This window comes from Pholis gunnellus (assembly GCF_910591455.1).
Source record: "Pholis gunnellus genome assembly, chromosome: 15".
Classification (NCBI taxonomy): Eukaryota; Metazoa; Chordata; class Actinopteri; order Perciformes; family Pholidae; genus Pholis; species Pholis gunnellus.
Window position 1 is genome coordinate 2,743,366 of NC_136542.1, and position 26,523 is coordinate 2,769,888.

At 45.4% G+C, this 26,523-nt stretch overlaps 1 protein-coding gene across 5 annotated transcripts in view; it reads right to left on the reverse strand.

Moving 5' to 3' along the window:
* Positions 1 to 24,626, reverse strand: part of fgfr3 (fibroblast growth factor receptor 3) — a 69,331-nt gene extending 44,705 nt beyond the window's left edge. For all 5 annotated transcript variants that reach the window (XM_079175023.1, XM_079175022.1, XM_079175024.1 and 2 more), the window contains exons 1-3: positions 24,214 to 24,626; positions 19,565 to 19,790; positions 1,264 to 1,527 (exon numbers count right to left, since the gene is read on the reverse strand). In XM_079175023.1, coding sequence (XP_079031149.1) covers positions 1,264 to 1,527; positions 19,565 to 19,712 — 412 coding nt within the window. In that variant the 5' untranslated portion in view covers positions 19,713 to 19,790; positions 24,214 to 24,626. The remainder of the gene's footprint in view (positions 1 to 1,263; positions 1,528 to 19,564; positions 19,791 to 24,213) is intronic.
* Between the last annotated feature and the right edge of the window lie 1,897 nt (positions 24,627 to 26,523).

The following is a 26,523-nucleotide window of genomic DNA, read 5'->3' on the forward strand; positions in this document are numbered from 1 at the left end:
ATCTGTGTGTGTTCGAGTGTGTGTGTGTGTGTGTGTGTGTGTGTGTGAGGAGGTGGGGGGTAAGTTGCGAGGGAGCGAACTCTCTCATTCCTTGCCACCCCATCTGTTTTCAATGATGAAATGTCTCGAGCTAATTGCTTTCTAATTAGTTGTCAATAACAGGCTCAGCTGGTGTCCATGAGTTTTACGGGAAAAAAAAGCCGCCAGACGTTTTAAGCTACCGCTCGCTCCCTTCTGACCCCCACACTCCCCCCTCCTCCCCCCCACCTCCTTCCCTCACCTCCTCCCCTCACCTCCTCCCCTCCCGCACTCCCATTAAAGCTCTGTTTCCATCGCAGACTTGCTTAAGACGTTGCTCATCTCCTCATATGATAATGAATTTCACCTTTGACTGTGCATCAGGAGGGGGAATCTGTGTGAAACTTGGTTGGGTGTAAGCCGGTGAAAGTCTGTGCTGCTGTCATGCAAGCTGAGTCTGTGTGTGTGTGTGTGTGTGTGTGTGTGTGCGCAGCTTGGCAGGCAGCTAACCGGTAGGTGAAACCGCGCCGGAGAAGAAAATAATAGAAAAAAGCTGTCACGTCGCGACACCACTGCTGTAACTGGTCCACGGTGTTTATTGAGAGGAAATACTTTGTTTCTCAGTCGTCTGCTTCTCAGCCGGGCAGAAAAAGCGGAGGCCGGTCGGTTTCCTGAGAGCTCCACAGTGTGCAGCCAAAGTGCCTGTTTCCATTGGAGCTCATGCTACCGACTCAAGTATCCGAATACAATTAGCGTGTCCTTGGTGTTATGTGTTATTTAAATGAAATGGATTTGCATTTATTCCACTTTTCTTTTCTTTGATCCAGCGCCCATCCTATCAGACACTGGATCTTCGTATCGTTTATCGGTTCAAAATGAGACTTTTCTCTGGATGTGGCCTTTAACAGACTAGGTAAGCCAATTGCTGATATGCCTTTTGCTTCTGCAGCCCCTACCGGCCGGTTAAGAAGTCAATGACGGTTTAAAACAGTCAGCAAGGGCCTTGAGTATACAGTCATACATGAGCGCAGAAAATATTCAGCCGATAGGTCGAGTAGCATTAGAGGTTAGCCGTGGACGGACAGACGGACGCACACAAGCGCATGATCTTCACAGACGATCACAGTCTATCATGCAACCCATTCCAGCCTCCTGTCCAGGCTTATATATTCACAAAACACAAGAGCTAACATCTGTCATGAAGCATAAAGTACAAGTTTAAAATCCGGCCCTCGTTGCTCTCACCTGTCACCCGGATGGTGTAGTTGCTGAGCAACGCGTTGCTGTGGGCGAGCCGGCAGGAGTAGACGCCCGAGTCCTCGTACGACACGTTGATGATGCGCAGAATCCTCTGGCCCAGCCGCGTCCGGTTGCCGGGCACCAGCCCGGCGCCGTCTTTGAACCAGACGATGGGCTCCGAGTGGTCCTCCAGGTCACATGACATCTCCAGCGTGTCCCCCATGCCCAGAACGTAGTCCTCCAGGAAGGCCGTCTCGCTGGACACAGAGTCTGTGCACAAGAAGAGGGCACGGTCATTAGGTTTTGTTTTCAACATATTTCAAGGCACATCCAACTTGTAAATGATTGTAAATATGTAATACGTTTCATAATTTTAAGACAAAATCAAATACAGAAAAAAAAACTTCTCATTTATCAGGTAAAAATGCCAAATATTCTCTGGTGCTGCTTCTCAAATGCGAAGGTTTGCTTCCTTCTATCTGCATATCAGATACTTCTTTAAGATGACATTTTATAAGCTAAATGGTGAATTTAAACAGCAGGCTAATCAATAATGTTATTCCTACTAGCGGCCCGCTGACATCAGGACACAATGTTAGATATTTAGGGGAAACCAGGCAGTTCTCTGACGTTTTGCTACGTGTAACATCATAAATCACTTTTCTCCCCACAGGTTTTTGTAGAATTAGAAAAATTAAGCGTTTAAGATTTTGTCTAAACACCTTCTTGCTTTGTTTCCGCCGTGTAATTAAGAGGCAAACTCAGTCACAGATCGTGTCAGCATAAGAAAAGAACCCCCCCCCCCCCCTCCTACAACAAAGAGGCAGTGATGCCGAACCGCTGGCGAGCTATCAGCTAATCTGCCTCTGGAAGTCAGAAAAGGGAAACTTTTCATTCCGGCACGAAGAGACAAACCCGAGGGTTGTTGTGGGAATGAACGCACCCCCCCTCCGCTCCAGCCTCCCCCTGTCACACACAGACTCATTTACTCCAGGAGCTCGCTCGGTCAGAGCCAGGGGAAAAATCAACATGTTTACCGGCCTCACCAAGGATGCCGGCTGAGGATGGAGGAGAGACGGAGGGCACGTCTGGATAAAACAAACAGTGGGTCCCCTTGTGTCTCCTCCATCAGAGGTGTCTCCTCATCCAGACCTCCATTATACGTCCTCGCCGTTAGGGAGAGACAGAAAAGCAACATCACGCAACACTCTGGTCACTCTGGCAACCAACACAAGGACACTTTATACGCACACATGTGTGTAACTTCCACATATGCCAGCGTGAAAGTCTTTTGAATGAGCTGCTTGGGCAACAGGAGTACACAAGCGCTCACCCCGCCCGCCTCATGGGAAAAGAGACTCATGAGGTGTGTTAAGAGCGTGATTTATGATGGCAAACACACCCACTGTTGACCCCGCTGAAAGGGCAGCGGCCTCACCGAGCCCCGCTGACAAGCAGCGACCAGTGAACGCTGCCCTTTTCCCTCGCAGACAGCCTCCAAGCGAGATTTGGAAAAATTGGAGTTGAGAGGCAAGATGTGAATGAGGAGCGGCCCAGACGAGCCCATCTTCACGGGGAATACATAATAGCTGCTCTAAATTATAGATGGGCTCTCGCCTGCTGGTGCGGACGAAACGCGAACCGCGGAGACAAACGCACCCTTCGCAGCCAGACGGACGTGCTGTTTATGTGGGGAGAAGCAGCAGGTAACGCTGCCAGAGCTCCAAAATCAAACCACTCGGAGGATTTTTTCTTCCAGGTGCTGCAGGCCTTAGACAAAGTGAGCTGAATAGATTAGTTGTGAGTCATATTTTTTCTCTCTCTCTTGTTACACCCATTAAAATACCTGGCGATGTTAAGTCAATAATGTGCTTAACGTGGCTGTGGCGTTTTCTGCGTGGCCTCTGGCTTTGACGACGATATTTACAACACTCCTTCTTTTATTTTTAAAGCAGAAAAGTCTCATTCAGGGGACGAAAAGCACTGAGACGACGGCGCACGGAGCATAAATCCAAAGCCCAGCATGTGTGTTACTTATGACCTCTGTGAAAGAAAAGGAGAAAATGGTTCTTAGAATATCTTCAGGTCTTAAACACGGGGAATTGGGCTTCATGGGGTAGATATAATAATCTCCAGAGACTCACTCTGGCAGCTCTGAATGAGCAGCAGCAGCACCGAGGCTCGACTGGAACGGCTCCTTTGTATTAAGCACATATTTCCTGCTTAAAGGGTTCGGTCGCCCAAATTACAAAACACATATTTTCTCACTTTGGCTACACCTAATGGTATCCAACCATGCAGATAGTTTCCGTTGCATGCGCTTAGGCTTTTAATCTGTTATTTTTCTTCTACATTTACTCATGTACTTACAGCATTCTGCGGCCTCACAGCATTACAGCTTATTTAATTAGGATTTGTTAATAGCAAGTCAATGCATGTGTGTGTGTGTGTGTGTGTGTGTGTGATCCTGATACTTTTGCTTTGATCCTGGGAAAATACATAAGCGTGAAACGCTTGTGCATCGCTTACACTGCCGGAGGGGAAACAAATGCAATTTACCAAAAGAACAAAACAAAACAAAAGATTTATGCCTCATACGAGAGCAAAGCCTTTTTTTTTTGGGTCACCGTCAATGACAAAATATCTGCTTCAGCTTCAGATCCTGCACTTTGAAATGCAGATATAAGATATGGAGGAAAAAAAAAATGAGGTGCTTTGAATAAAAGTGGACTTTGGTTTGAAAGGCGTCACTTTGTGCCACCGCGCAACCTTTCGGTGCAGATCTACCGGCTTCAGCCTCACCGCAGCTTTCAAGTGGACGTCCTGTAATGTTAGATCACAGTGACAAGAGACGGCTCTTTGAAATGTGGTCCGGCAAGAGAAACATGCATAGAGAGGAATTCCTAATTAGTAAGCGGGCACGTTAAATTCCTGAAGAGAAAATTCCAGCTGCTGTGTTTCCAGCTGTGCAGGATCGTGAAGGTGGGAATGTGTGGAATTGAATGAATGTGAACGTGAGTGAAATCAAACTGGGCCAGTTTGTCTCTTGTGTTTTCTGAGAATCCGACAGGGCGGCTAAACGAGCTCGAGTCCTGGAAAACACGAGAACGAGGTCCACATTGTGACCACAGCAAGCGCTCCAGAAACCCTTAAAGGAACTCAGGGGTTTTTACCTGACGGCAGGAAACAGCAGGAAGTGATTTGGATCCAACTTCCTCTAAATATTTATGACACGAAAAGCACAGTTGAAGCTCCCAAACTAGTCACACAACATCACAAAGTCACAAAGCAGTAACTAACTAACGACGCATGCATTCTGTGGTGCTGTTGCACAATGACGCCTTAAAAGAGATAAAAACATTCTACAGGAAGTGAGTTTAGTTTCTGGGACTTTTTTTGTAGGTTTTGAGCGGCAGGAGGATTTAAAAAAGTGCTTTTCTAAAGGATGGTACTGAGTAGCCAACAACACACATTTTCTACCATCGTTCATTATCTTTACGTTAGACCATCTCCATGCCATAAATGTACAATTATTGAATGAAAACTCTTTGAGAGACAGCATGTAGGCCAGAAGAAGAAGAAGTCTTTGGAAAGATTCTGGCTAAAATAAAGAGAAATGATCTTACAAAAAACAACCATTGAAACAACAGGAGGGCGACTGTGTGTCTGCACCGATGCCACTCCTGCACGTATTCGGTTCTGATTAAACGCACTAATTCAAAGCCTTTTGTCTTTTCAAAATCTTTTGTGTTTACGCTCCTTGTTCTCGGTGAACCACTCGACGACGAACCTGTTTTGATATCAAAGCCGGAATGAATCAGATCTGAAGTGATCCTGACGCGGCAGATAAATGAACGTTCTGGTGCCGTCCTCCAGCGCTCATGTCAACATCTAGACATTCCCGCTGTTTTCTCGTCCGGTGTGGCATGTGTGAGCTATTGGCTGCCTGGTGTGAGTGTGAGTGTGTGTGTGTGTGTGTGTGTGTGTGTGTGAGTGAGTGTGTGTGTGTTTGAAGGGGGTGGGAGCCCTCTCGCCGGAACCTGGGGCCAGCTGGAAGCAATGTGTGATATGTACTCTTTGAGTGTGTGTGTAAATGTGATACGTACATGTGTGTGTACGTATGTATCTGCCATTGTAAACGAGGAACAGTGTGTGTGTGTGTGTGTGTGTGTGTGTGTGTGTGTGTGTGTAGAGTAAGGCTGGGCGGTCACTCCATAAATCAAGGGGCCCCCTGCCCTTCTGGCCCTTCTTATCCTCTCGGCTCAATATCATAACAAATAGCCCTTCAGAATAAAATAAAGTCTTCTCTTTGAGATGCTGCCGCGTCGCACATTAACGCGCCGCATACAGACTCCATCTTCTCTGTCCGTCTGAAGAGGTTTATTTATCCTCTACAAACTTCTCCAGGGGCCGGCGGGCAGGCTGCGGCCCTGTGGATGAAAAGAGCTCTATATTTGTGGGGAGCCTTTCCACGCCTGCCTCAGTTACACACACACACACACACACACACACACACACACTGAGGGACAAAGTGAGGGATGCTGGAGGAGAAGGAAGTGGACCCAACTGAGGAGCCGTCGCCATGGCTGCTGTCATCTCAGGTCACGGGAGGGAACACGGATGACGTTCAGCTCAGCAAACACACTTACATGTGCCTTTTGTCCAAACTCACGTGTTTTAAAGTGGCGATAAACACAGTTTTACTCGTCACCATGAAACTTCTTCAGTTGGTTACTTAGATTATGGGCAAATATGTTATGTTTAAATATGGAAATGAGACGCCATCTTATCAAATATGTGCTAATTTGCGTCAATTTCCAAATCTGAACTTTGGATAACGCCAGGTTCAGAATTCTTGTTTCATTTTGTTGAGTATTAGAGTCAAAAGGTTTTACGCATCACTCCATAACAGCCATAAAAAATACATCTAATGATGCCAAAATATTTTTAGGATTAAAAGGTTGTATAAATCAGTGATTAATGTGTATTATGGATGTTTTAAAGGTAGGTAAAGCAATGGGCCAAATACCAAGTTATACGCTTCTGCAGCGGATTCAAGAATGTTTTCAAAGGAGATTGAACATTTTTATTCTTGACCGATTTTCTTCATTCAAATAAGTGCAAATGTAAGATTGCTTGTTTTGATGCAGATGGTATTGAGATCATTCAGAGCATGTTTTCCTGAAGAGCAAATCTATAACTGCAGACGATGCAGTTCTATAACTGAACTTTATTTTCGAGAGCACAGAGGTTAACGATGGGAAAACTCCACATGTAAGTTAAACAGTGTGAATCTAGACTTGATCCTTAAAAAGACTGTTTTGTGTCTGGGTTTCCTGATGTGTATCCCTCTTCAGCGTGAGGAGAATATTCTCTGAACCTCATCCGTCAGTAAACAACTAAATCGTGGCAGTTTTGATGAATTCATTTTCTGCTCTGGAGGATTTTCAATTCAGGGTTTCATCTCCGCTGAAACACTGAACCTGTGATCCTCCGGTAATACCACATAACCTCAGGAAAAAAACTAAACTTCTGCCAGTTTGGTATCCTTTAAACCTCTCCACCGGTTTACGTCGCTACTTCAGAAAGAAGCCGTCTTGTTCAGCCGGGCTGCTTTGCATAAAGAAACATCCCGGCAGCTTCAGACAGGCGGGCGATAAAGATCACCAACAGTAAAAGATGACAAGACTCTCTTCCTGTCGGGGAGCTTAACAGGTACTTGTATTGGTCGAAACGCAGAACCGCATACCTGTTAGAACCATACCTGTGTTTAAACCACTTTGGAGAGTGATGGATTCCAGATGCGCCGGTGAGACATTCATCTTCATCAAGCTCCCCTCCTCCTCCTCCTCACTAACACAGAGTGCTCCCAAACCAGCGGCAAACGTTTCAGCGACAAACAGACTTTTTCTTTTTTTTATTGCAGGAAATTAGTTGTTTGCTTCTACTGCTGAAAGAGAACGGACTCTCCTTTTCTTTTCAAACGCTTTCCACATTTTCTGTGGGCACTTAACGGCCCAATCGGTGTGCACGTGTGTGACGCCGGGAACGGGAACAGTGTGTCGGTGCACATGTGGGTACATTTCATCATGTGTGTGTGTGTGTGTGTGTGTGTGTTTCTGCAGTGAGAAGAGCTTAAAAATACATGAATCAAAAAATCAGTTTCTTAGTTTTTGTCTCCAGGCTTACACCAGTTAGCTTAATAAACTGTAAAGAATAAAGATTATCTTTTTAAGAAATCTCCTGAAGAGCTAGCGACACGCGGGCCGCGATGTCCTCCTCCTCCTCCTCCTCCTCCTCCTCCTCCTCCTCCTCCTCCTCCTCCTCCTCCTCCTCCTCCTCCTCCTCAGCAGCAGCCCGTCTGCTCGCTGCGTCCCGCCAACAGATTCTTTTACTTCTGCTTCCTATGCTGAAAAACTGGACTGACTGCCAACCACTTGGCACACTCAACATCACATGACCTTCAAACAGGATCTGTGGAAACCCCCCCTCCCCCCAAACCACCCCCCCCACCAACCATCAGCCCCCCCCCCCCCCCCACACCTCCATAAAGAGCACATTTCTCTTCCTCCATTTCACAGCTATGCCTATTGTACATCCTGCTCGTCCTGGAAAAGCTCCCTCTTCTCTTTTTCTTCTTTTCTGCAATGTGCAGTGAAAACCCCCCATAAGCTCTGTTTAATATGGTTTGGCCGGATGTAAATACCTTCGGACAATGCCCTTAATCTGGGCCAGCCTGACAACCTCACACCGTTGCAGAGAGAAGCCTGCCAGCAGAAGATGGAGAGAAAAGAGGGATGGCCCGGCGGAGATCAAGGAGGAGAGGAGAAAAGAGAAGGGGGGAGGGGGAGGGGGGAGGGGGAGGGAGGGTTTCCCCAGCTTGTTGCTTCTATTCTTCACTGAGCTCAGCCGCGCTTTATCAAAAGAGCCCCTAAAATCAAGTTAAAGATAGACGTTGCCTCTAAACATCCCGCCCCGGCCTGTGCCAGCCCCCCCCCCCCCCCCCCCGCCTGGCACTCCGCTCGGCTGCACTAACGAGCATCGGAAGCTACTGTACATCCAGAGCATCTTGGCAGCGCCCAATCAGCCTTTCAGACCCTCACCGTCACCCCCACCTGCCCTCCATCCCTCCATCCAGCCTGGGTTCGGTCCACGGTAATTGTCATTCCAAAGACGAACTGGCCTAGTTTCAATTCAGCAGACAAGTGTAAGAAGCTCGGCCCCACAAAAGCCAGGATGTCTGCGAAGTGTGTGTGGGGCCACTATACAACATAATCACACTTCCCTTCACAACACGGAGGAACCAATCCGATTACAAGGCGACTTTTTGGATCTCGTGACGCGGACGTCAAAAGCTTCTTTTTTTTTAGGCAGCGTCTTTGTTCTTAATTTTGACTTAACGAAGAGAGCAGGGGTGATGTTTGACGAGTCGTCTGTTCGGTTAATTGATTTAATGTCACTCTGGGAGACTTTGGAGGGACGTCTGATGCTCTGACAACAAGCAGAAATTGGGGAAAAAGCACAAAAATAGGAACGCTGTGCTGGCTGTAGAGAGCTATCTACGTGAACTAAGAACAAACGCAGTCCATGAAAAAGAAAAATCATCAAGGCGCCATCAAAAAGATACTAAATGAATAAAACCACAAAATCTGTTATGGTTCATAAAATTCTATCATCTAAAGGAATATATTGTCATCACCAAACACTAATTGCACCAATTCATAGTTAAACATAAAGGTTTATTATTTTTAGGGGACATCCAAAAGTTCAGTCTGAATGCGTCTCATATCAAAACCCCCAACGACAAGAAACAGCTGATGGAAGACGTCTCTGGACTCTGACGTAGCAGCACGAGGCGACGCCTGATTGAAACGTTAAACTTTGACCTCCGCTGACCCCGACCCCTGCCCTGAACTCTGGCAAGTGAACCCCCCATCTACACACACACACACACACACACACACACACACACACACACACACACACACACACACACACACACACACACACACACACACACACACACACACACACCTATTGATACTCCCCAGCTGGGATGACCTGCCCCCCACAAATATCTGTGGTGGTGGGTGGGATGGTGATAGTGTGAGAGGTGACAAAGACATCAGTGTCATGTGATGTATGTAAAAGCACACTTGTATTTTTGGACTTGAACACACACACACACACACACACACACACACACACACATATACAACAAGCCTAAAGCTCGGATTGTTCTGCGTCGCTGTGGCAGGTTGGCATCGCTGCAAACAATATTTGCAAACCAGTCCTTTACTGTCAACATGTTCTTTGTAAAACCTATGTCGTGTACGTGTAACAATTTCCACCAGAATTTAAAATGATTCGATCCTGACAGTGTGGAGAAGGCACTGAAATAGTATTTAGACCTTCATGGGAAATGAGAAAATAAGAAAAACGGGTACATGAAAAGGTAACTGAATGAACAAAAACCAAATAATTAGGAAATTTGACTGAAAAAGGTTTTGGTTTTTGGTCTGATATAAATGTTCCTTTGGCTGTGTTTTGGGGATTTAGACTCATGACCTTAGCCGAACATATTAGAACACCAGGGGCTGGTTCTGTAAAACAGTTTGATCCGATGAGGGTCCGAAGGCGTCCCTGGGTTGGGATCAGCAGGACATAAAGGCGTTTACTGCTCTGTTTATGATGCTGTTTATTAGTGCGGCGGGACTGCGTGGGTCCGTCTCTCTGGTTGTTAGCGCTCCACATGAAACCTGCTGCTGGTCTCAGCTGCTTCTGATCACCAGGAGGACCCACACCCACACACACACACACACACACACACACACACACACACACACACACACACACACACACACACACACACACACACACACACACACACACACACACACACACACACACACACACACACACACACACACACTTCCAGAGCTGCTTCCTGTCCGGGACCGGCCTGCTGCTGAACAACCACCTAGCTCTTCTTCTATCTGCCTCCTTTTTTACTCTTCTCAAGCACCGAAAATGTCCGAGGCGCCAGGTTTTGAAGTACACCAATTGTTTGAACTATCAAACTATCAAAATGACAGTTGTTCCCAGCATATGGGCTTCCCTGGGTCGCCATCTGAACATGGTGAAACTCCAGCGCAGGACTGGTGTGTTTAGTGTGTTTGCTTATGAGAGCGGGACGAGAGCAGGAAAGCCTCTAATCCCATCATCCCTCCCCTCCAGGACCTGCCTTCACTTACAGCACAAACAGGCCACAGAGAGGAGAGAACAACTGGAGCACAGTTGTCCTGAGACATCTATACCAGACATCTACACTAACACAGCCTGAACACTGAGCAACAGTCCTCTGGAACCAAGAGAGGAACCAACGGAGGGCTATGACGTGCAACAAAGGTACACAACAGGTGCCAACAAAATCTAAAAAGTCTTGCTGTTGATTTACTTTGTTGTGTATTACTTTGTTACCAGATGTATCTGTGCTCTTTGTTGTGGAAGCCTGACTTTATAGTTCGTGGGTTTGAGGCCATCGTATCCGCAGGGTGTCACACACTGCTGAGCTCAGGTTCATCAGTGCTGTTGCATGTTCTCCTCTCAGCAATCATGGTCCATAAAAGGTCAAAGACGACATCATGATCCTTTTAAAAAGTCCGCAACCAAGTTCAGACTGCAAACAGCTTCCTTGGATAAACAGAAAGAAAACCCCAGACTGCTAAAAAATAATCTAATGTTTTCCGATTCTGACTTTGTGGTGAAACGCAGCAGATGAACCGGCGTCCGTACGCTGCGCCAGCGATGAGGAGAGAGTTGTCCCATGAGGAAAATATGCACTCAATTACCAGATACACCGCACTCTACAGTAACATTTCATGGGAATTTTCAAATGGATTTCTGACCTCTGTTATTTAAAAAAAAAACTGGAGTCAGCTCGACTGTCACTTCTCTGCCGCGAGCCAGCACAACACCGAAGCCTCCCTTTCTCTTCTTTCCACTCTTCCATTACGCTCTGCAGACGGTACCACGGTTTATTGTTGTAGCTCTCCTAGCAAAATAACATAAGGGGAGAGAGAGTGTGTGTGTCTGTGGGGAAGCCGAGTTTGGTTTCTATATTAGGTGTGTCAGCTGAGGTGATGAAGAATGATGGATCAACCAGCTGAGGGGGAAAGAGAGGCGGAGACTATCCTACTCACGACTTGTATAACGTGCTTTGGCAATACTGCACTTAATTATGGTCTAGTCAATGAAGCTAATTTTGGATTTGTCCTGGCAGACACAAAGAAGAAGAGGAGGGATGGAGGAGGAGGAGGAGGTGATGAAGGGACAGAGAGAGCAGATGTGAGAGTGTGACCACGAGGAAGGAGGGAGAGGGGAAAAAAAGGGAAGATAGAGGGAGGAAGAGGATGAAAGAGACACACACACACACTTACGATGACAAGCAAGGAGGTAAGCACATACCCCTACACACTCACTGCCACACAGACACATGACATGCTGAACACTGTCTGTTGGCTCTCTTGTTTCCATTCACAGAAATGTAAATGGGGTGAAGCAGAGCCAGACAGGACTCTGCTTCTGGTTAGAAGTAAGGTAGTTACGACAAGGCCCCGTTGCATGCTAGTTATTAATTACGAAGCACACACACACAGACTTTTGCGCCTAAATTAGCCTTATGCAGAATAACTATATTCTTATGTTATAAATTGCTACTAACCTTCATTTTATGTGAGTTCTTTTTTGAACACAGGCTTTTTTTTTTTTGGTGGCAATCTGAATCACTTACAAGGGCCAGTTCTTCCAACACGGGCCCCAGTTTAACTGCACCGTCTATATTTACATCTCCGCTAAGAGGGAACAACCAAACCGAAACAGGACAACAGTTGAGCAAATACAAGTAGAGTTACACCAGTAACACCAGTAACAGGGGTAACACAACCAATAGGAGCACAAAGAAACAGAAACAAGCAGAGGATTGTGTGTGTGTGTGTGTGTGTGTGTGTGTGTGTGTGTGTGAGAGGAGCCATTTGGGGTGCAGCCGGGGAGTCAAGGGGCTGACTGATGGGTGAGACAGATCAAGCCTGGATTGTCTCTCTCTCCCTTTGTGTGTGTGTGTGTGTTGGACTCCTTACAGCTCGGCACACAACCTGCCATCTGTTTGCCTCTGCCAGCAACAAAATACACTCTTCCAAAGGGGTTGGCACAAAACACACACACACACACACACAAACATGTTTATATGCATGCATGAGGACCGTGTATATTGGCTCATTTTTGCAATTGCCGCCCATCACAACGATTCAATCAGAATTATGCAACTATATCAATGGTGTCCATAAATCCAGGTGTCAGCCAGAGAGAGAACGTGAGCAGGGTGAAACGGTTGAAAGGAGACACGTAGTTTCCAATAAAACACAATCAACTAGTCACTTCACAGCACAAAAACATTTCGTCAGATTTAACTGCAGCTCCAGCTGACTTAACCCCCCAACTCCCCCTCCCTGCGCGCCCTCCAAAAAACCAGTCCTCCCGATACGACACAACGAGCCTCTTTGTTTCCCTCCATGTTTGCCTTATCTGTTAAGTATCTCAACAATTTCCTCAAGGGGAGCTTTGTAATTAAAAACCTACCGTATGTCAACGCCGCTGTCAGCCGGCGGACTAAGAACCACACTGATCCGCAGCCAGAGGTAGAGCAGAGGACACGTACAGGTGTGTGAGTGTGTAACAGAGAATGTGTGTGTGTACGTGCCGCAAAAGACATCGTTAGGGTGAAACAAGCAGAGCCTTCAAAGGGCTCCAAAAAACTGACAGGGATTTGACAAAAGCCCAAATTTAAAATGATTAGAAGTTTTAAAGCTTAAAAGGTGTTTGTGTAAGTACGACAAAACACCTGTGTGCTGAAACTGAGCGAAAGGGAGCGAAAGGGAAAAGAGACAAAAAATGAAATCCCACTGCGGAAAAAAGGTGGTCGGGGTTTAGACAGATCACACAGACTGGTCTGTATTCTCATACATAATTCATCGAGTGACAAGCAGAGAGGGTTTCAAAGGGCATTAATGAGGTGTATTAATACAAACGTAGCCGTGGCCTGCAGACAAGGTTCGTATGAAGGCCCCTGGTTGACAGTGACCTCCTGATCTACAGCTGTCTGCTAATTCTTTCCACACACGGTGAAAGCTCTCCGAGGTGAACATTTAACCCAAACCTGAGACGGTCTGATGACATCAGGGAGGATTTCACACTCTGTGACTACAGATGAAAGGATAACCACTGAATATCTATATGAGGTCAGACAATAAATGAAGCAATAAATAACTCAGAGCTGGGTTTTGTCTGGCATTTTTAATCCTATAACTACCGATATGAAACCTGGGTTGTGGTAGTTTAAGCAAGTTAACAAGATTACAAATCTGACCTGACTTTCAATGCAGCCAACAACTAAACTACATTCTCAATTCCAGTCGCAGTTTTAAACACGTGATAAACTTGTTGTTAATTGAAACAAAGCAACAGAAACGCAACATTTTTGTAAAATGTGGCTTAAAATAAGTACATTTGTTACATTGTTTAAGTTACATGGGACACAAACAGCGGCCTCCTGGATGAAAGTCCCATCTATTCTCCCTGAACTCGTCCCCACGTAGACTTTGATTAGAAACTTATTTGTGAAACATCAAAACAAACGTGATCTAGAAGAAAAAACCTTTCCCTCAAAACGTAATTGAGAATGCAGTTTTGTTGTGTGGGAATGATTTAAGCCTTCATTTCAGTCTGTGATCTGATATGAAAACCTCTAATAACATTTTGCTTAGCAACAAGCTTTTTCCATTTGGACTCAACTGTGAGTTATCCGTGAAAAAATACTGCGTAAAGACTGTAATACAGAAATCGCCTTAATTCAAAATGTAAAAGAAAAATGACACAACATGAAGTAGAACACGTTCAACTGCTAATGTTATACACAATTTACAGCATCATGTTTTTTAAGAAGTTAAAGACGATCATTGTGTGAATTTAAGACCCTCCTCCGGTTAATTTATGAATTAATTTTAATAAGTGTTTTGCTGTAAATCCTAAAGGAGTGCTGGAGAAGCGTCCCACCATGATCCTTTGGTAAACAGGACTATGATTTGTGTTCAATATTTAATTCCCATCCAACAAAATGTCTTAAGTGTCGACTAGATTAAGTGCCTGATGGACTGAGGATAGAACAGCCATTGTTTAACGAGTCGTCATTCTCCAGAGCTTATTTGGCCTGCGCGCCTCCAACGCTTGCCAAAAGATTTTCTTGATAATGTTGCCAGGGAAATGAACATTCATGCAGAGACTCTGAAAGCCAAAGTGTTGCTGCGGAGGAAGAGAAACCACTTGGAGTAACTTTACACTTAAGTTGTGATGAACGATCCAATTTTCAGACTCGCGTAAAGCCCACACACGGAGGACTACTCATTTACATAATAGGATGATTAAAGGGTATGTTGAGTGGCCCACAGAAGATTACACTATGATCTCACTGGAGAAAGCTACCTTCTTTATAAACGCACGCTGAGGCTGAGCCTCTGTATCTCAGCAGGATTAAAACATCCTGAACTAAAAGAGAACAAAAGCTGAACTGATCAGCAAAACTGTCCAGGTGGAAACGTGTCCACTGGGTATTTGTCACGCAATATTACTGTTCATTTACTTCTTACATAAATGTTAAATAGCATAATGTAATGTCTTATTATATCTTCTGTTTTCTTAAAGGAGTAAATCGTCTCAAAATTGAAATAATTGACGTCACTATATTTGAGAGGACAAATATATATATATATAGTATATAGTATATATGTAAACGCTGCGTGTTTTCACTGCAGTTATGCACTGAAGCTGCTGGCTGAATATACCATATACAGTCCATACACACATAGACACACACACACACACACACACACACACACACACACACACACACACACACACACACACACACACACACACACACACACACACACACACACACACACACACACACACACACACACACACACACTTTCAAAGACTTACAGAACACTGGAGAGGTTTTCAAAAGACAATTGTGTGTGTTAGTCAGAGAGAGAGAGGGAGAAGGGGAGAGTGGAGTGACATTGAGTGTGTGTGTGTGTGTGTGTGTGTGTGTGTGTGTGTGTGTGTGTGTGAGAGAGAATTGTAGAGCGTGAGCGTAAATCTGCGGATGGCGTGGTTTTAACGAGTCTCCTAATGACCTAAACAACCCCTGCTGACATTTGCAGTTTCTGCTGGGGGGGGGGGGGGGGCAGTGACCTCACACACGCACACCTTGCACTTCTATCTTTGAGAGGACCCTCTCACCTTTAACCTAACCTTAACCATCACAAATTTAAGCACGACCCCATCCCTTACCCGAATGCTGCATCCACTAAAGTAGATGGTATATATCGGACGGATATCATTTTAGTGGACGAGAGTAGGACGGTAAAATTAGGTGAGGCCTGCAGAGAATACCGGCAACGGTAACAGTAAACAGCATTGCCACAATAAAAATGTTTAACTTTTCGGCGTCCTCCACGCCGAAATTTACAGCCGGATGTTACGCAGCTCCCTCACACAAGGACGTTTTTTAAGTTTGCATTAGACCACTAAAGCAAACCTGCATTTAGAAGCTACATGCATTTGTAGAATAAGTATAAAATGGCCAAAATGTCCTCACTTTCCAAAGAAGTCCTCACTCAGGTTCTAAAACTTGTACTGGTCCTCACAATAATAGCTGTACAAGTACACACACACACACACACACACACACAAACTCACACTTGCTGTAATTTTTGGTCTCTAAAAAGGACACACATTTTCTTTGTTATGTGGTAATGACCATACACACCCACGCTGTTCTCACACACACATTTACACACAGACTCTCTGCTATCCTTCAATTTTTGTCGTTCTCTCTTTTCATCTTCTTTTACCGCCGCTCTTTCATAATCTCCCTTTACTCATACAGACATAACATTCACTTAACTGCAGACTCCACGTAGACCTGCTCTGTCACACATAATACACACACACACACACACACAAAGACGCAATGGCTGCAAACTGAACGTGTTGAATTTATATGTCTGCTGTTTCACAGAGAACGCCGGAGAAGATGAGCCACATATTTCTTCTGGGGGGGGGGCGAGTGTGTGTGGTCAGTAAATACAGAGGCGAGAAGAATAACACACACACACCTACACACACACACACACAGAGCCTCTGTTCTTTGTCATCAGTCTCAAGTGGGTCAACTTGGCTTCTCAAACATTTTATCTCACACATGCATGAATACAGACCAGGGGATGACGTCAAGATCTGTTCCAGAGAGCGTTTTAGAAGTATGGCAGTTCTGTAGTTTGTTTGGCGTTCTGTGAAATGAAACCCCTCTATCCAAACCACATTTTTATTATGTTATTATTTCATTATCTTTTCAGGGAGTCCGTCCGTCTGTCCGATCTGAACGCGATATCTCAGCAACACCATGAGGGAGTCAATTCAAATTAGGCAAAAATGTCCGCTGGGACTCAATGATGAACCGATTAGATTTTGGTGATCGAAGGTTAAAGTCACTGTGACCTCACACGTTTTGGGCCAAAACTCAAGAACTCGTATGTTAATCATGACAATTGCACACAAATGATAAAATGATGAAGTGATATTTTGAATAGGCATAAATGTAAACTAGTTGGCGGAGACGTGCAACCACGAGGCGGTTATTCTAGTTTCTTTTATATTCTAAGTCATATATAGCATTCCTTAAACAGCTTATCAAGCATATTGTGTTGTCTTCTCATCCACAAAAGCTGTTTTTTCCTTCAATAGAAAGCTATCTTCTCATCTCAAAAACATAACTACGGTGGCCCACAGGGGCCAGTGGTCACGTAGATACAGCTCAATGAAAAACAATAAATCATTTTGAAAAATAATACGGCTGCCCAAGCTGCAGCTCAATTACTTTATATTTACACATAGGCTGTAAACTATCAAGGGCACTTTTGTCTTTCTGACCCTGAAACAGATACACACATTAATCCCCCCCCCCCACACACACACACACACACACAGCATTACACACAGAAAACACTAACCCAAGTGACAACTTTGCCCGGCGCTGCGGCGGCTGAGGGGAAATTGTGCCATCTGCCAGTAAACGACAGTCATTTTATCCCCACTGCTCGTCCATCTGTGGACGTGGGGAACGCTGCTGGAGGCCAGGGGGCCGCGGGGGAGACAGGACGCGGGCCGGAGATGCCCACCAGGCACAGAGGCCGCTGTATGTGGGCTTCACAGCCTACTTTACCTCCTGATTATATAGAAAAAATGCAAGAGCTACTGGAGGAAACAAGAGGATACTGTGAATGTTAAAGCTTAAAGACAAGTAACCATCAATAATGAGTTCATCTTTTTAGGAGTCTGACCATGAGATTGAATATTTAAGGTTTCCAAGATGATATCAAGATCTTCTTTTAAAAAGATCTGTCCACAGATTATCACTTTCTATCTTTATCACTGAAGATACAAAAGCAGAAGATTCAGGTTTCCCAGATGTTTCATTCTGTATCTGTGGTCATAAAGAAGCCTCGATCACGTCAAAGGTGGACGACACTGACTGAAAAGGCCAATAAATACGTATCCACGTATCCCATTGGAAATGAGATATTCAGCATCACGCTGAGCCAAAAAACGTTCCATCTCCCCAGGAAACGTCTACGATGGAAACAATATCACCCCATCGTGATGAAACTTGGAACAATAACGGCTGTATTTCACCTTGTCTGTGTACCAACGCTGGTGAGATCACAGCCTGAACGCCCGCCTCCCAGAGGGGTTTAACAAAAAAACAAAAACACACGCTCTGCTTTTTTGGATGATGGCAAGTAAGATAGGCTGCGATGGCTCCCAGCAGGGAAGGCAATGAGGCGGACACAATCACAACACGTCTGATGTAACACTCTGGGTTTTACATGAGAGAGGGCAGAGAGGAGGGGGGGAGAGAGGAGAGGAGAGGAGAGGGATCTTTTGGCTATAAAGAGTGGAATTCACACACAGGTAGACGGCTTCATCAGCCTGACGCAGGGCTGCTTTTGTGGGAAGTCCACATCGACATGAAGTCAAAATGAAAGTCTTTTAAGTCCCTGAATGCTCCATGTAAGGGATTATGTACAATGAGCGAGTTATTGTGAAATGACTCGCAAAAGGGTGAGCGGGAATCTGAAGGCTACATAATCTTGCTTATCACAAAGCCACTTACTTAAAAAAACGTACATATAACATTGATATATATATATATATATATATATATAAATGGTTAAGTCCAAAGCACGTCAAGTGTAACAGCATTAAGTCCTTATTTTTGTGACTGGAGTCTGTGTCTGAAGTCTGGAGTCTATCTGGTCTGACCCCGGTTATTTGGAAGATATACACTTAAGCACGCTGTCAGCTGGCAGGTGTCCAGAGAGCGCCCGGCTCCTCGTCTTTCTTAATGCACTGCAGCGTGTAACGTGTGTCAAAGACTAAATGACTCTCACATAAAACAAAAAAGGAAGGGAGGGAGGGAGGGGGGAGAAACAACACTTGGCTAACGCCTCAGAAAAAGATTACTCCGCTGTGTTTGTTTGGTTTTTTTTTGCGCAATATGGAGCGATTAAAGCAAACACAGCTCAACGTTTACTTTGGACTGATCTTTGGGTATTTCTCCGCCTCGAGTACAAAGAGAGAAAATCTCAGCGAAGCAAGAAGAGTCCAATTAAAAAAAAAGACTACATTTGTACGAACAATAAATGTGCCTTTTGAAGTGATGAACACACAGAAAACTGAACGTGGTTTATGAGCAGATGTCAAATTAGCATGGAAAATGAAGCACGGAACAATTGAGGAAGAGAAGCCAATGTGTATGAGCAGCTTTACATTTTCTTTCTTGTTTGGTGTTTTTGGGGGGACGAGCACCCTTTAAGGCTTCTTTAATGCTGGTTCATGACGGAGTGTGAAGCTGACTTGAGAGGAGAATTCTTCTGAGCTGCGTGTTTGTTGTTGCGCTGAGAGAAAAGTGTTGCTTTAGGATTTATTTTCTCTCACCTCACATGTGAGCAGACATGTGACTAAACCGTCCAAAAACCAGAGGTCAAAACAAAAAACAGAGCCAAGCGGCAAATCCTCACATTTTCAATATTTTGCTTGATACGTGACACGTGATCTGATCAATTCTTCGGCTTTGCTCGCATGCGATCCCCAGTGTGGTGGAACCAGCAGCGTTGTTGTGTCCTACCTGTGGGCTGAGCGGTGGGCAGCCTGGCCGGAGCGACGCAGACGGGCAGGAGGAAGCAGAGCCAGAGTGAGCACCACAGCGCCGTCATTCCTCCGGACGGCGAGGTGAGACGCAGAGCAGCGAGGCCCGACTCGGACTCAGACAACATCCTCCGTACGCATGCTGTCTGGCAGAACAGCGGCCTCCGACGTCGCGAGAAACTATCCAACAACTCCCCGTCACTGACCTGGAGAGAAGGAAAAAAACAAGCAAACAAACATGAGGAGAAATCAACCAGAAATGATTTACAGAGAGAACGTTCATCGCGAGCGTTGGGCTCAGATCGGACTGAAGCAGAACACGCAATCAACTCTGGAACTATGAAACTATGAAATATATTCGACTGCAAATTGAACACAGCACCAAGAAACGCCTCGGGTGCTGCACACATGCTACCATATTCTGACCTGACATTCCACCCAGATTTCAGGGATCACAGTGGAAATCCCTCTTTGCAGTTCATCTCAGAAACTTTTTCTCAGAGCACCTGATCGTCATGGAACGGCTTGATTGGAGCTCTGATATTGGAACAGCTTAACAAACCCCCCAGACTACAATACGAGTTCATTAACCAGTCGAGGAGGAAGACAAATCACATTATGTTCTGCTTGAGGAACTCCTCTGCATAGTTTAGCAACCGATTGACACGGATTCCCTAATCTTCCTGCCGGATGAGGAATGCCGACATCTACAGTACCAGTAGCCCAACATGCCCGGCGGCTCGCAGGAGGAGGAGGAGGAGGAGGAAGGGGGGGGAGGAGGAGGAGGAGGAGTAGGAGGAGGTAGCGTGACAGCTATACGGCGGCAGAGTGCTCCGCTCTCTGTTTGCTTTAGCAGGGAGAAGCTGGAATGCACTGAGGTTTGAGGAGAAAGCTGTGAGCACACACACACACACACACACACACACACACACACACACACACACACACACACACACACACACACACACACACACACACACACACACACACCAACTGTTAGCTTAAACTTTAGGGGCTCTGTCCAGCTTCAGAATAGCCTTGGCTGTGAGACCCCGACAAAAACAGACGCACAGGTTTGGCAAAAAACACACGCAAACATTTCAGACTAGTGGGCTTTGCTTCTGCACACAGAGGTGTATTGTACACACACACACACACACACACACACACACACACACACACACACACACACACACACACAGTCCAGAGAGAGGTTGTGTTGTCTTAAGCCTTAACAGTACTGTTTTTCTTGTGACCCACTCCTTGCTCAGCACAAACTGTGAGGCTCTGTTTGCACATTATCACTCTCCAACACGGAACCCGGGGGGGGGGCTTCACAAGACACACATGAATAGATAAAGCAGAAAGAGTCTAATCTAAACACTGCACCTATCGGGCTTCAACATACAGCGGCCTTTTATGTTCTAAACGCAGCCCTTCTTCTTGAGCCCGTCCTCGAACTTCTTACAACACGTCTGTTTGTGCAGAGCGATAAGGCCTCTTCTCTCTCCGGGGCGTGTAGGTTGCTGATGGCAGGCCTTTTGTCCGATTTGAGACTTTTTTGTTTTCTCTGGCAGACACACGCACGTGAAAAAAAAAAGAAAATCACAGCTTTTTTTACAGCCACTTCACTTGGAGAGTCGACTCTTGGTTCATGTCAGCGGGCAGATCTGTTTAGACAAGTACAGCACGAGGGAAGAGGCTGGAAAACAACGCAGGCTTAGAGATGGACGACTTCGGTGACAGGTGATAGTCAAGACTGCCTCGTGAACAAAGCGAACCCTTGAATTTGAGGAGCAGTCAAGTGTTGCAACATGACTGATAGCATGAAACTGGAACCGATTAAATGTAAACTCAGTAGGTCATATATGCCCTTTCTTAACAAGACAGCAACCTTATATCCTCAATGTTTCTGGATATATTAAGTGATGAAAGTTTTTAAACTGAAGTGGACATGCTGAACATTGGAAATGAACTCTTCACAGCCTCCACAGACGTAAAAACACTTTGATTTCACTGAACAACCCCAAAGAAGCAGAGAAGAAGAAGGAGACGGTATGGATCCTAAAAAGACCCGGCGAGGAGTTCAAAGCCTTCCGACGTGTTTTCATGCTAATATTTTCTTAAAGCATGAAAGGGAAACACAACGGGCGCGGTGAATAATACATGAACATTAATCATGCAGAACTATCCTCACATTGTAATAGCTCAGAGGCAGAAAAAAAAAAAGAAATGCTTAAACCGGGGTTCAAATCCCTGTCATCCCATCCCCTCTGTGAGGATCAATGCGAGGCGAGTCACATGCTGGTCACACCTCTCCGGAGTGTTGGTAATCTTTAATTATTGAGCCGGAGAATCAACAGCTGGGGCTGGATTTGTCATTTTTTGGGGGAAAAGGGGGATTAGAGGTTTTTTTGGAAGAGCACAAGTGCAAACAGCAGCCGGGTAGCGGAGAGGGAGATAGACGGACACACAAGTGGGTGATCTTCCACATCAGTGCCTCCTTCCATGTCTCTCTGCCCCCCCCCCCCCCCCATAATCTCTCTTGTCCCCTCACTGCTCCGATCACATCACTGCCCTCGTTTCCAAACACACTCAAACGCACCCTCAGGTGAGAGCTACTGATATCGATCAGCCCAGAGAGAGAGAGAGAGCTCTGCATTTGAAAGCTGTCAGAGGTGCAGCCTGACTGACGGCTTGTCATGAGCAAAAGGCCACACCTGTCTGCGTGAAGCAGAGGATACATATGTGGCCACTTTAAGTCTCGAAAAGAAAACACAATGAGAGTCCACACAGCGTGAAAAGCAACAGAAAATAGGTTGATTTATAGAGAACTCTCTTTGAGACTAGATTGTGAACATTACAGCCATGGGAAATTAAAAAAGTTAAAATGCTTAATGAGGTCGACATAAAGAGTTTTAAATGCCCCAGACACATTATAAGAGCTTAAAGGGATTCTTATAGTGAAGCTAGGGGAGAAATGGAAAAGCATTAACTGCTTTAGGGCCATGGTCAACTTTCTTTTGAATGTTACAGCGCAGTGAGACTTCAAACGGAATATTAAGGTTAAGGTATGCAATATTAAGCTCAATAGAGTTTATAATTGAGTATCAGTGACATCATCTAAAGAGTCCTAGAGATGCAATGAGGCCAGATAAGGTCACTGCTGCATACAGCTTGTATTATTGGCATATTACAGTCAAATAGTGTTTGCACGACACAAATCAGCGTTTCTTCTCACATTAGGGACAAGTTGGGGTCAATGAATGCGCCATGCTCCTCTTTCATAAAAGAACAGGAGAAACACAGCGCCCAAAGCTCCACGCAGAGGGATTCTCTCAGGCCAATTTCGGTAATGAAAAGAGGCAATCAGAGTCTCATTTGGAACCGACATACTTCTGAGGCGCCTCTGATTGAAAATGCCGCACATTTCTCGGCTCAATAGATGCAATTAATTTGCACCAAACGCCAAAACTATTATCACCCGCACGCTTGTTTTACACCCCCGACATCTGATAGGATAAAACAGTCCCAGATGTCCTTTCAGCCCCGAGGACGCTGTAATCCGGTAATTTTCTCCGGTGATGGTTTTTGACATGGTGGGAGTCAAAGCTGCGGCTGAGTGGCCAGAATCTCCATCTGAATCCCATTGAAGCGCGCGCGTGTTTGAAGAGGGGGGTGACTGATCTGCTGCTGAGGGGAGAGCACCGCACAGTTCGTTCATTCAAAGGGAGGAGAGGAGGAGAAAAAAAGTGCCGCTTTCTGGAGAAACTTCAGAGATGATGAGAGGCGTCGGGGAGCGCGGCTCTGTGAACGAGGCTGATGTGTAATTCATATTTCTGCTGCTAGAGAAGACGTCACTGTTGCAGTGGGGAGAAAAAGGCGTGCTCGTCCTCACGAGCACGGGACGGCGATGAAAGTCCATATTTCACTTTTTTTTGACAGTGGAATCATGCAGGGAAACATTTAAATTGATGATAAATGGAAACAGAGCTTTTACTAGACGCATCTAATCCTCACACAGATAAACGTGCGTAATTTCACAATTCATGCATCTGCGTTTACACGTTTTCCCCTCATTTCAGGAATTTTCTAGAAACCAAAGTGTCAGTATTTTAAAAAAATGAGGCACTCAATACGTTCAGAATGACTTTATAATGAGAGATAATTCTTTAAACAAGTTCATTTTACCATTGGAAATAAGGGAATGGGCTCAACCAATTGCCAGTTTCAGGTGGAAAAACGTAATTTCCAGCCACGCAGTGTGCGTAATGTCACAAATCTGGGCCACGAGCAGTTCAGCCAGCATTAACAAGCTAAGAAGCAGAAAGCTGTGCGCGCGTTCTCCACACCAAGATGGAATTACGCGCAGAAAAGCGTCTTTTTACTCCGCTGACACCGGCCAACACGCGCCGATTGCGCACAGATCCTCTGCGGCACCTGTGCCGTGGCACGGCCGCAGTGCTGTTCCTGCGGCTCCGCGCTTCATAACGCTGGGAGACTGGACAGCTCAATCTGTCTGAATCACATCTACAAGGAAGTGGAGCTATTTCTCTCGGGCCTCAGAGGCTGCAGAGAGTTGTCTGTGTATAATAATAATAATCATAATCATAATAATAAGGTACTTACCAAAAGTATCCCGTTTTGACAGCAAATCGCAGCCTTTCAGATGTCACCGAGCATTCAGGAGAAGAAAAACAGCCGTCGTTCTCCTTTAAACTTCATAAAAACCCACAAAACTACTTTAAAATCCGTAAGTCCTCACGCTTCAGGGAGCAGTTTGGCGACAGTTGGGGGGGAAAAAAGTCCGAAATCCCCGTCACAACTTGACAACGAGAGTCCTCGGCTCGGGCACCGCGGCTGCGAAAGCCAACTTCTCCACTTAAATCCCGTTTCGCACCGCGCACCGCTGTCCAAAGTGTCCAAACCTCCAGAATGGGTTCATCCTGTGGTGCACGAGGCGCTGTGGAGGCGGAACTGGACGCAGTGAACGCGGCTCTTCGCTCGTCTCCAGCGCGGATGCCAGTCGGTGTGCTTAGTTGCCTCGGATCAACCAACTCGGACTGGTGGCTCTCCTCCGCTGGCTGCCTATGAAGTAGCAGCTGCGCGGGGCTGCGGCCGTCAAGAGACAGCGGCTGGAAGACAGGAGGACTTCCCGTCTGTACCTTCACAATAAAATGTTAGCCGACGAACTAGTGACGCAATGCTTTTCACGATGCTCAAGGAAGTGCGAAATAGTATGAGCTATTTGAAGAGCAATATGCAGTGAGCAAAAAATACATTTTTTACAGCGCCAGCGTTTTGTTTCTTATAAAGGTAATTTCTTTATCATTTGAAGTGGTTGAGTCGTTTAAATAAGCAAGAATCAAGTTATAAACGACCAGTGCAGCCACAAATCCATCCGTTCATTTTTTCTTATAATATTTATTTTAGTTAGCATAATTATGTTAATCCTCTCAAAAGTGTATTAACTTTCATTGTTTTGTATGTAACTTGCATCAATATATTTTATATTTAAAAACATATATTTTATTTATTCTGCACTCTGTTGCGTTATAACTGTAGAACATAATAAAAAGCCAAACACGAAACATGACAATGATTGTATGAGTAAATAAGAAAAATCGGATAATTTGGATGAAGCTATCAAATGAATCACAATCTGCCACGCAGCTATACAGAACATCTTTTATTTTGGAGGGTCACGTTGTTGTTTTTTGTGTGTGTGTGTGCGTGTGTGCGTGTGACAGACGCTCTCTCCTCGCCTCTCCAGTCCCACCGCGGTCCGGGATGCTGCCTCTGCGCGCCGCCGGGACAAACGGCAGCAGCGGGGGGAGGGAGATCAGATTTCGGCGCGCTGCCCCTCCGGGGCCGCTGGAGGCAGCATGTGGAGGCGCCTTCAACACCTCTTTTACTCCAGTTCAGAAAAACTCCATCCAGCGAGGCGTCATGACAGAATCCAAAGCTGCTGTTTGAGCCTAAAACACATTCCTGAAGGCTTTACAGTACAGTGGTGGCCAACGTGGGGGTTTGGTCACCACAAAGGGACGTGAAGGGATCAGGTGGTCTTTTGGGGGAAAAAGAGATACTTTATGTCACTCTGTTGAGTTTAATACAGCGACCGACTGTCTAGAGATAGTTATTGTGACTGAAGAATTCACATGTCTTTTTATTTATCTCCAGTGGCGCCATTAAGGGATAAAGTCCTGAAAGAAATCATGGGGCCCAACGCTGCACAGGGGCCCTGAACACATCAGGGATTAGAGATCAATTTCATGCCCCTGACTATCCTTAAACAACTCAAATCGGTGACCTAAAACTCTTTCTTATGCACCACAGATGTGATTCTGTGAGACAAAAGTTCTTTAAATCAGGACTTTCTGGATTCAACAAATGTAGAACTCTCTCTCTGTGAAGTAGCGTGTCTAGTTATCGTCTCATGTACCAACAATGTGGAGGACAAATGGAAAATCTTAAAGACCAAACTTTATTTTTCAACACGTCTGAATGATATAAACAAGCCAATGGAGTTCATAAAAAAACACTCAGTTTCTTATACAGGTTATCCGCTTTGTAAAAATGCAGCCATTTTGTTATTCTAGTGCCTTTTTTAACGTCTTGCAGTGATTTACTGTCACTGTCCCTTCATTTGTTTTACAGCTGTTGTACTGTAAATGTTCCCTGCTGTTAAGTGTTACATGTTAAACACTGTTAAAGTGTAAATTGGGTCATTTTTTACAGACTTAATTGCCTTTCAGTCGTTAGATGACTACCAACCAATGTTGGACCAGTCGGCCCTAAAGTGTGCTGAGCGAACAGTAAATGACCATTAGCCACCCATTTATTCTGCCTCTGGGCTACTTACCGCTGTCAGGACAGAGGTGATAGCCGCTCTAAACAACACCACAATTACCGTCATCTCTTAAACTGTGTTTTGAG